Raw genomic sequence first — 9,797 nt, forward strand, 5'->3', positions numbered from 1 at the left:
ATGGAAGATCTGAAGCATAGCGCGGCCATACTCTCCCCTCACCCCGTGCGCTCGGGTTCCTTGATCGGGTGGCGACGGTGTATGGTGACTGCCCCTAGGTTGTGTATGGTAACACAGTGTATACATGGTTGGAGACTCACTTTAGGTGCTTAAGGGTGGCCTTCTTGGCTGCTGAGGAATTGGTCGCAGCGATGCGGTGTACGTGGTGGCTCCCAACGTGCCTGCCATGTATGAGCTCCACTTTGCCATGCCAATGCCCGGGGCCATCCTCAACTGCATCAACACCCGCCTTGACTGCAGGACATTCTCAGTTCTCCTGGGCCATGCTGAATCTATGTTAGTGAATTAAGAGCTGCTATTTTACTGCTGTCTTTGTTCTGGTTTATTGAAGTCCTAGTCCTTACGGGTGACTAGCTTTTGTGGCTACTTTTTAGGATGTTAGTTGCTGTTTTTCTGGTCAAGCAAGGAGTTGGTAACGCGTCTTTGTGGGTTGCAGTGTTTAGAAATTCAGTTACGAGTCATTCTGTATTCATTCCACACTTTCACGATTAATGAAATAATCCCTTTCAGTTCTATTCCCTTTGTCTGTCTCTTCCCGAACTTTGAAACAACAATCTAAGCTCATATGCGTCGACCACCAGTTATGTTCCCTCATCCTCGATGCAGTCTCACTCTTCCCACTTGCTGACCACCGCCCAATACTCGTCTTGATAGCCAGTGACAAGGAGGAGGAGGAGGCTGCTAACGGGCAGAAAGGATTGAAGGAGCTGTCCTCGTGGCCCGAGTTCAACTCCATGTATGAGAGCATGGTGGATAGAGGGGACTTGGGATTCCAGTGGGTCCGACCCGAGAGCAAGTGGACACCTATGGTGCTGAACTACACATCTGGCACGGCCTCATCCCTGAAGGGAGTCGTGACAGTCGTTCACTGCCACCGCGGGCTCTACATGATCCTGGTTGACAGCCTCCTTGACTGGGCAATCCCTAAACAACCCATCTATCTCTGGACCCTATCGATGTTCCATGCAAATGGGTGGTGCTTAAAGTGGGGCATGGCGGCAGTAGGTGGCACCTACAACTGCCTCTGCAAGTTTGATGCTTGGGTCGTCTTCAACCTCATCGAACGACATGGGGTGACCCACATGTGTGGCGCCCCCATGGTGCTCAACATGATGTTTGGAGGCAGCGGCAATAGGGACGGGCCACTGAAGGCCCCAGTCCGGATTTTCACTGAAGGGGCTCCTCCTCCCGCAGCGGTGCTCCACCGGATTGAGTCCCTCGACTTCATTGTGAGCCACAGCTATTGTCAAACGGAGACAGCAGGACATACGATGACACGCGCCTGGAAGCCCCATTGGAACCGTCTCCCTGCTGATGAGCGGGCCAGATTCAAGGCCCGCCGACAAGGGGTGAGGACTCTCAGCTTCAATGAGGTTGATGTTGTAGACCCCAAGTCGGGGATCCCGTCAAACGGGACGGGTCGACCCACGGGGAAATTGTCCTGAGAGGAGCTTCCTTCATGCTTGGTTGGGCACCTCAAGGAACCACCGGAACCGCCAATTGCATGGACCCGAAGGATTAGTTCCAAACTGGAGACGTCGCGGTGATGCACCCTGATGGGTACCTGGAAATAAAAGACCGATCGAAGAATGTGATCATAAGTGGTGGGGAGAACGTGAGTATCGTGGAGGTTGAGTCAGTGTTGTATTCCCACCCTGCGGTGGAGGAGGCTGCAGTTGTGGCACGGCCCAATCAGTACTGAGGCCAGAGCCCATGCACGTTCGTGAGCCTCAGAGCCAAGCCCGCCCAACCGAGAAGGAGATGATATCTTTTTATCGGGCCAAGATGCCTCACCCATGGTTCCCCGGACCGGTGTTTAAGGATGAATTGCCCAAGACCTCGACCCGGAAGATCCAAAAGTACGTGCTAAGGGAAATGACCGAGTCAATGGGGTCTTTGAAAAGCCGGATGTAACATATCTACAGCAGGGATTCATCGGTTTCGTGTGTGAGTGCGATAGCGGATGAATGAGTGTTTTTGATATGACGATTTGGGAATGTTATTGTTGATGGAAAAACCTTGGAAGTAAAATTGCTGGCAAATCTTGCTGATTTTAAAATATGTTAAAAAGTTGTTTGTAACTATTTTAAATTACTAAAATTTAAAAAATATATATATATATATATATTTTTTTTTGTCAATGATTTAACCGCAAAGCAAAAACCATTTTCAAAGTAGCCATTGATCTATTGGAGAAAATCAAATTCCAAATCATGACCTTGAAGTTTATCCCAAATACTGCTTTTGCTTAATCAACAATAAGAAAATGCTTACGGAAGCTTCCATCTCACCTGCAAATGAACTCTTAAGCTTTCTAGATATATCTAGTCGAACTAAGTGAAATGAACTTTTCCAAGGGATTTGGTCTAATGATTAATGAGCACCCAATTTTGCTCCGAGACCCGGGTTCGAATCCTCTTGGGGCCACCGGAGTGCCTTTGGGGTGATTACCCCCTCCGTGTGTCGTCGGGGGTTCACGAAACCCCGGAAATTAGTCGGGCGAAGCCTGGACACTCCGGGTTAGAAAAAAAAAAAAAGTCAAATGAACTTTTAAGTGGACATTACTTTTTCACTTCTCAACACTCGCCTTCACATGCAAAGTCTGGCTCTCGACATTGGATCGGTGTGGTGTGATCTTACATGGGTACGTATTAAATTTTCATTTGACTTATACGGAAGTAAGTCCATTTTCACTTAAAAACTCGAGTTAATAAGTTGCGGTACTCTATATCATATGAACTTGTGGTTGACTCTTGAACTTTTCTGTGCGTGACAATACCTTTCCACAAATAAATCCTTAAATTATACTTGATCCGCAATTGGTTCAGTTACATGTTTGACTTTTACTTTTTTCAGTTACCGATTTGACTTATTTTGAATTATCTACTTCCGAGCCTGCAGCATAGCAAAATGCTCGTCTTGCGAGGACATATTCAAAAATTTTTATGTCAAGCACATGATCGAAGTTGACGATGGCAATGGCTCCTTGGTCTGACAATAATGACTGTGATTTGACATGGTATTTTTTTGCTTAATGATGATAGAAAAAGATGGACTCGAGCATTTAGCTTTGAGTGGTTGAGAAATAACTATTAAACTTAATGTTAACTTAAGTCTTTCTTGCTTTTGAGAGATCGAACAAACTGACTTTTTAGTATTTTGATTTTCAGAGGTCAGATGATGTTGACTTGAATATTCTGACAGGAGTATTTTGGCTTCAAAGTCAGTTGTTTGTTGTTGTCTTTCTCATCACAATATTGATGACCCGATCATCTTGCTTGGAAGATTCTTTTGGGGTCAATAAAATCATCTTGCTTGATACCAAAAAAATTAAAATAAGAGGTGAAAATCCTGCTGGACATGTGCCAATCCTATAAGAATTACATGAAATAATTGGCCTTTTTATAGATTCCATAAGACAACTAAACTAAGAAATATATAAGAATATCATAATCTACATCAGGTGATGAAAAATCCGAACATTTCAACTAATTTAATTGACCAATATGATATTATCCTCAAATATTTTTTTCTAAAATAAAATAAAAAATATTCCCTGTGGATTCGAAGGACATCTCTCGGTATCTCTTTTCCTCGTGTCGAGTTGCCGAGAAACACCATCAGATGTATCGGATACTCAAATCCGATTGTACTCAGGTGCTATGTTGCACCTCCTCTTCTTATAAGGCGAATTTCGTCCTATGGAGATCTCTGAAATGGTTTAACCAGTCAAATTGCAGATTAAAGAATTGGCATAACTTCATAACTGTGGCTTATGATTCTATATGTAAAGATGAAGATAAATAAACTTTCGTATACAATTATTTTAAACCCTTGTGAGGAGAGCTCTCTATTCTTTTAACAAGAGGCTTTCATGAACTTTCTCTTAATTCGTGATTGAACATCCATTCACATTTCCTGTATTAATGCGTTATTTGAATACCAAGATGAATTCATTACATAATGTATGTAAGATAATACACCGAAAACAAGATTAGAGAAAGCCTTTTTAAATTTTATCATATCAATATTCATGAATTCAATCTTAAATATTAACTAAATTATATAACGCAAATGCCTACGTAATACGCGAGTCATGATTAGTTTTTATTCATAGAGATGATTGAGGAGATTTTTTTTTTTTTGTTAGAGATGAGTGAAGAGACAGAAAGAGGAGAAATGATAATAATGATGTCTTAATGATAAGACTTCAAAAAAGGAAGATTCCCCCAGGAAATTCTCCATAGTTATCTCATTTAATTTTTGACTTATGACACACTTGACAAAAAAGCAAACGAGGAATGAAAATTTAATGATATATCATGAAAAACCATAGGTGTGATCGGTTTATCATTTATTTATGGAAAATGGTATCCTCGTGCATCTTAAAGCCAATAATAATTTGCTCCATGATTTCTAACGCCTTCGTTTTCATGTGTTAAATCTTATTTTAAGAAAATCTCACATGGCGCCTTGAAAAATATATTCATTGATCTGACTAAATGGGATTAATATGACACAACAAATCATCTCTATCTGCTTGTTCATATGACCTCCATCGAAGTTGAAGCGATGAGTTCGACAATGAAGCCACATCCAAGTATCTGCACTCGTAAGTATATTATGCCATGGATCCACCCAGAGGATGAGAAACACAACTTCCAAGCCATAACAGTCTCATAACAGTCAAACAAGTACAGTAAATCCATGTTCGTATTGGATTCCACAAGGTCAATCGAAAGAATCGAGAACTGAGACAAGGGACCCCTCGGCATGGCGAAAATCATGGCATCGGTGATTAGAGCAACGGCGAAAGCAAAGCATTTCGTGACGCAACCATTACATAGAGAGCACTCTCCTTTTGCCAACTTTTCACCCGTCAAGATTAAACGATAAAGGGGAAAGGCATCTCGTACAGGTTCACTTTCTAGTGTTTGATTCCTTTTTTCCATTCACATCATGCAAAAGGTTAAGGATGTAGATATGCTATTTTTCTACGTAATGTTCGAGTTTATCCCGAACAGTCTACAATTATTTATCGGATAAATTCTATGCAAATTTATGTAGCTTGCATTGCAAGTAACATCACCCTTTATCGGATTCTGATCGGATCATATCACAAACAGGGTAACATATAACATGGATGCAGTTTAATCTGGCATTAGACAGGCAACAGAATATCAACTGCCTGTACCTCTCTTCAAATATTTCCGGCTTTTTGGTTTGATGCTCACTGAATGGGTTGTGTCAAACTTAAGGGCCCCGGCTTGGGTGACGTAGCGGGATTTGTCCCTTATCGTTTGACAACAAAACTGACTCGATAAGCCTGAGTAGGTGGCCTAGATTACCCCGTGGGACCTATTAGGAATTCACTATCATATCATGAATCTACCAGATCTGCCTTGTTTTACCAAGCAGACTACCAATTATCACTCTATACAGGTAATCCGGCTCAAATGACAAAGCAAATCGTGTTCAACCACTACACATAATACCGTCATTTTGTCGCCAAGTTAAGATGTATAGGAATGTGAATAGCTAGGAAATGCTGCATAGCTTGTCCCTAATGCCACCCTCATAGATCCTCCAGTCATAGGTTATCTCACTCGGTCTCTTCGATCGGTCCATTTCATTAAAAACACCTTAGAGTACTTCCAGAGATTGGTCCGCTCGACCTAATTCACAAGTAATAATCTGCACACCTGTATGGACAGGGATGATCTCCATCAACAAATGTGAAGGAAGTTACCATGTTTAACCGAGGAATGTCGCAAATGATCTCTGCAATCTGTTATCAAGAATACAGATGCAACAGCGCCATCCCCGAACCGTAGAAGATTCTGATCTAGCAAAGAGAGGAGACCACTTCGTTTACAGAAAAAAAAGAGAGAGCTGTACAAAAGGAATCCCCTGCTTGCTGCTCAATTAGTGATCATTGATTATTAATTTCTGCTATGGTACCCTATCTGCAGCAACGTGACAACCTTGTTTCCTCCAACGGAAAATAACAATATCATTGAACACCATTCACCATAACAAACCAAAAGTCCTTTCTGTCCGTCTCTCTGTCACCATGTTAGTCCCGAGAGACCCAAGCGAAGGCAGCTGTTCGCCGTCCACTTAAACTTACTGGAAACCTGCATCTGTCCGCCAGATGCTCGGCAATAGTCTCTTGATGAAGGCTGCCGACACACACCAAAAGAGAGAAACTAGAGGGTACGCAAAAAGGAAAAGGCCAAGAGAAGATGGGGACGATTCCGGGCGGACCGATAAAGGCCTAGAGGATGCGGACATGAAAACTCGAACCTGAGCTACCCTCCGAGGCATATTATGTCTTCTTGTTTGGCTAAGCTGTCATGACCCCATCTTTCCCTCTCTCTCTCTCTCTCTCTGTATGAGTTTCTTTCCAGATCAGATATGACAGGAGAGAGGCAAAAAGGAAGAGGTTTGAGTGATTTCAGGAGATGGCAAGGGACTTTGATTTCAATTACACTTGATCCCATCAATTATTATGTCTTCCTAGTGAAGGCCCCTCTCCAACTACACGAACCCCGTTAGAATCAGGAAAAGATTCCCTCCGACCGGCCGATGGCAGCGGTTGATTGAAGAGGACCCGGCAGGACCTTTTTTTCACACTGCACAAAATTGTCTTAAGTGGCTGCTGCTGATAAGATTATTCAGTGAAATCACTGATAGAGCTCTGTAATGAGAGTCTGATTGATCACTTTTGCCTTTTACCTATGAAACTTTGACCCCTGCCTTCTCTTTGTATAAAAGGGCAACCCATTCATTCTGCGAACACAACAGTCTTCCTCTGACCCTGAAAGTGAAAAAGCAAATGAGTTTTCTTCTGATATCTCCTCAGATTCTGACATCCTTCTGTCTCTCAGGTGATTAAGATCATCCTTTAAACTTGGATTCTTGGCTGGCATCCGTCGTTTCGTCTTCCTCAATGCATTCCTTATCTGACTGCTGCAGATATTTCAAACAATAGCGGGCATGTCGGGTTCTGTTGTGGCCATAGCTGGAGGAGTTGCAGGGGCACTTCTTATTGCGGCCGCACTCATTAGCCTCATGTGGTTCTGTAGGTCGAAGCATCCAAGGAACCGGAACTCGGAGACTGGCTCTTCCGACCCATCTGCATTAGGCAAGTCCCTCTTGTTAGTATTTCCAGGCCCGCGCTCAGAGAGAATCACTAATCACTGCTTGCATTATATTACACAATTCCTGCAATGCCGGGGATTGGTGATAGAATTTTCTAAACTGATGATGGAAAAGCTGGCATCGCGAAACTGATTTTCTGTCCATCAAATCCCGTGCATTCTGGTATTACTGGCAGAATGCAAGTGTGCCATGGTTGAAATTCTAGAAAATGATTTGATTCGTGCACTTATATTCATATCTATGTCTCCTCAGTTTCTCTTTTGGTTTATTACATTTACTAATACCTTTCTTCGAGCAGCGGAGTGGAATCGGGGAGGTCCATCTGGTTCAACTGCTCGAATATCTGGGCCGAGGCAGTTCTCTTTGGAAGAGTTGGAGCAGGCTACTAAGCAGTTCGACGACAGCAATTTGATTGGATATGGAAGTTTCGGCTCTGTATATAAAGGCTTACTCCGAGACGGAACTGTCGTGGCCATTAAAAGGCGTCCGGGAACTCCCAGACTGGAATTCATTGCCGAGGTAAGACAAAGCTGAGCCATCCTTGTTTCGACTCTAGACATTGATTCTAGTTGAAGAAGCTGACCAATTACAGTCGAAAAGAACATTTACTTATCACTTTTTCCATCTGTAAGGTCTCGTACTTGCTGGAGATTCGGCACCGGACCTTGGTCACTCTCCTCGGATACTGCATCGAGAGCGGGTTTCAGATGCTAGTTTTCGAGTACTTACCGAATGGAAGCATCAGCAATCACCTGTACTATGGTATGTTATCGTTGATCTTATACGGCACTAAGTTCCATTTCTCCTACCTTCATATTTCGTTAGCTGTTTTGACAGAAACAGGACAGGATCCGCCGATCAAACTCGAGTTCAAGCGAAGAATATCTATTGCTCTTGATGCCGCTACAGGTAGATTCTGAAGAACTTGATATTATTTGGCTCTTTCACATTGTCAGAATTCCATGAGAATCGGTATCTTCTTTTTTTCTTTCCAGTGCAGGCCTCTACCATTTGCACAGCCTCAAACCTCCATTGCTTCACAGGAGCTTCAAAACGAGCAACGTGCTAGTCGATGAGAACTTCATAGCAAAGGTCTCAGACGCAGGGCTGTCGAGGCTGCTCGAGAGGATAGAAGAGGCCGGCCCATCTTCTCAAACATCGGCCACTGCTTTCCAGGACCCAGAGTAAACCGGGCTAGTCTCTTCTATTGTTTAGTTTTCATTTGAATTTGAAAAATCGGATTCTTTTTCTAATATAGATGCAATAATGTTCCTTCCACATTTTATTAGGGCAGGAGTGTCGGGAATTTTTTCGGAGATGAGTGATGTGTACAGCTTCGGAGTTTTTCTTCTGGAGCTTGTGACCGGGGTACCAGCTCCTGATGCAGAATCACTGGGGCCTCATCGAAACTTAATGCAGTGGGTAGGTGTCGAGTATCTTAAATTTTAGTGACTTAGGGAAACATCCGACCGGTCATTGCACTTAATTAGCAACCAGCGTTCCTTACCGGCAAATGAATTTACAATTTGGAATCTCTTCCATAGGTGGAATCACGACAGAAATCGAACAACCTAGTGGATCGTCGACTGCTCGGCACATTCACATCGGAGGGAATCCGGGACTTTATTAGGCTAGCGCTGCTCTGCATTGTTCTTCCCGGGATTAAGCGCCCGAAGATGGACATGATTGTGTTGGAGCTCGAAAGGATCCGGGAGAAAGAAATGGCCTTAACCACATTCATGGGAGAGGGCACTGCGATAATCACCCCGGGCAGCGAGTTATTTACATGACAGCTGAAGCGCATAAATGCCAAAAAACTTATGTTGTTCCCCTGTCCAAATGATTTAGGGCAAATTAAACCTCTAAATCTGCAGGTTGAAGCGTGAAATATGCAGCTATCTCGAAAAGAGATGGGAGCAGTTTCGGGTTTATGAAATTATGTTCAACAATTGTTTGGAGGAATAAATTCTATGGATATGGAAAATAACCTCTGTGTCAGATCTGGTAAGTGTACAGCTGTGGTGTTGTCTGCAATATTGTTGTACGACGTTTGATTGTGATTTTCATGAATTGGCTTAGTCCAGTTTCGGTCTGTTGTCTGATAATTCACAGCAAATGGAATTTTTTGAACTCTTAGCTTGCTGGTTCGGAGAGAGATGTCGACAACTTATTCTTCTTTGTGGCATCAAATGATATGATGTATTTACTCATCACTAACTGTGAAGATTGTAACTTGTCGAAGGCCTGACCAATTCTGTGGATAGCGATGTTTCCCTGGTATCGGGCCAAAAATGGATCGACCAGTTCCTCGTGAGACACATAAGTTCAATAAGAGGATATTGATTCTCGAATATATTTTTTTTTCATCTGATAAGCCGATATATTACAGCGTACAGAATATGCGGGTTTTAATCTCAAACTCTTGCAGTATTGATAGGCCATGTATAAGAAACTATACTGAACAGTCACTGAAGATTCTACATCAACAAAACATGTATGAACTTCTGCGCTCAATATAACATGTTACATTATTCTCGGTTATAAATGGAACCAAATCATGGCCGAGCAAACCG

At 42.8% G+C, this 9,797-nt stretch overlaps 1 protein-coding gene and 1 pseudogene across 3 annotated transcripts; both read left to right on the forward strand.

Moving 5' to 3' along the window:
* On the forward strand, positions 1-1,974 carry LOC116192790 (annotated as a pseudogene).
* A 4,022-nt stretch (positions 1,975-5,996) lies between these two features.
* On the forward strand, positions 5,997-9,434 carry LOC116192578 (probable leucine-rich repeat receptor-like protein kinase At5g49770). Of its 3 annotated transcripts, none has more exons than XM_031521161.1 (8): positions 6,001-6,950; positions 7,039-7,207; positions 7,523-7,743; positions 7,857-7,986; positions 8,050-8,133; positions 8,225-8,408; positions 8,514-8,646; positions 8,769-9,434. In XM_031521161.1, the coding sequence occupies exons 2-8, from the start codon at positions 7,060-7,062 to the stop codon at positions 9,012-9,014; spliced, it is 1,146 nt and encodes a 381-aa protein (XP_031377021.1). In that variant the 5' UTR covers positions 6,001-6,950; positions 7,039-7,059; the 3' UTR covers positions 9,015-9,434. The 3 variants fall into 3 exon arrangements, with proteins under 3 accessions (XP_031377020.1, XP_031377021.1, XP_031377022.1); XM_031521162.1 differs by having other exon boundaries at positions 6,004-6,950; positions 8,062-8,133; XM_031521160.1 differs by having other exon boundaries at positions 5,997-6,950; positions 7,857-8,133.
* Positions 9,435-9,797: the final 363 nt, after the last annotated feature.

Source organism: Punica granatum, chromosome 1 (assembly GCF_007655135.1).
Source record: "Punica granatum isolate Tunisia-2019 chromosome 1, ASM765513v2, whole genome shotgun sequence".
Taxonomy (NCBI): Eukaryota; Viridiplantae; Streptophyta; class Magnoliopsida; order Myrtales; family Lythraceae; genus Punica; species Punica granatum.

Bases quoted from the DNA above. Each gene is read 5' to 3' on its own strand.
- LOC116192578 (XM_031521160.1), top strand. From the start codon at position 7,060: ATGTCGGGTTCTGTTGTGGCCATAGCTGGAGGAGTTGCAGGGGCACTT. The intron at 7,744-7,856 runs GTAAGACAAAGC...TCCATCTGTAAG, and splicing joins GACTGGAATTCATTGCCGAG to GTCTCGTACTTGCTGGAGAT. The intron at 8,134-8,224 runs GTAGATTCTGAA...TTTCCAGTGCAG, and splicing joins TGCTCTTGATGCCGCTACAG to GCCTCTACCATTTGCACAGC.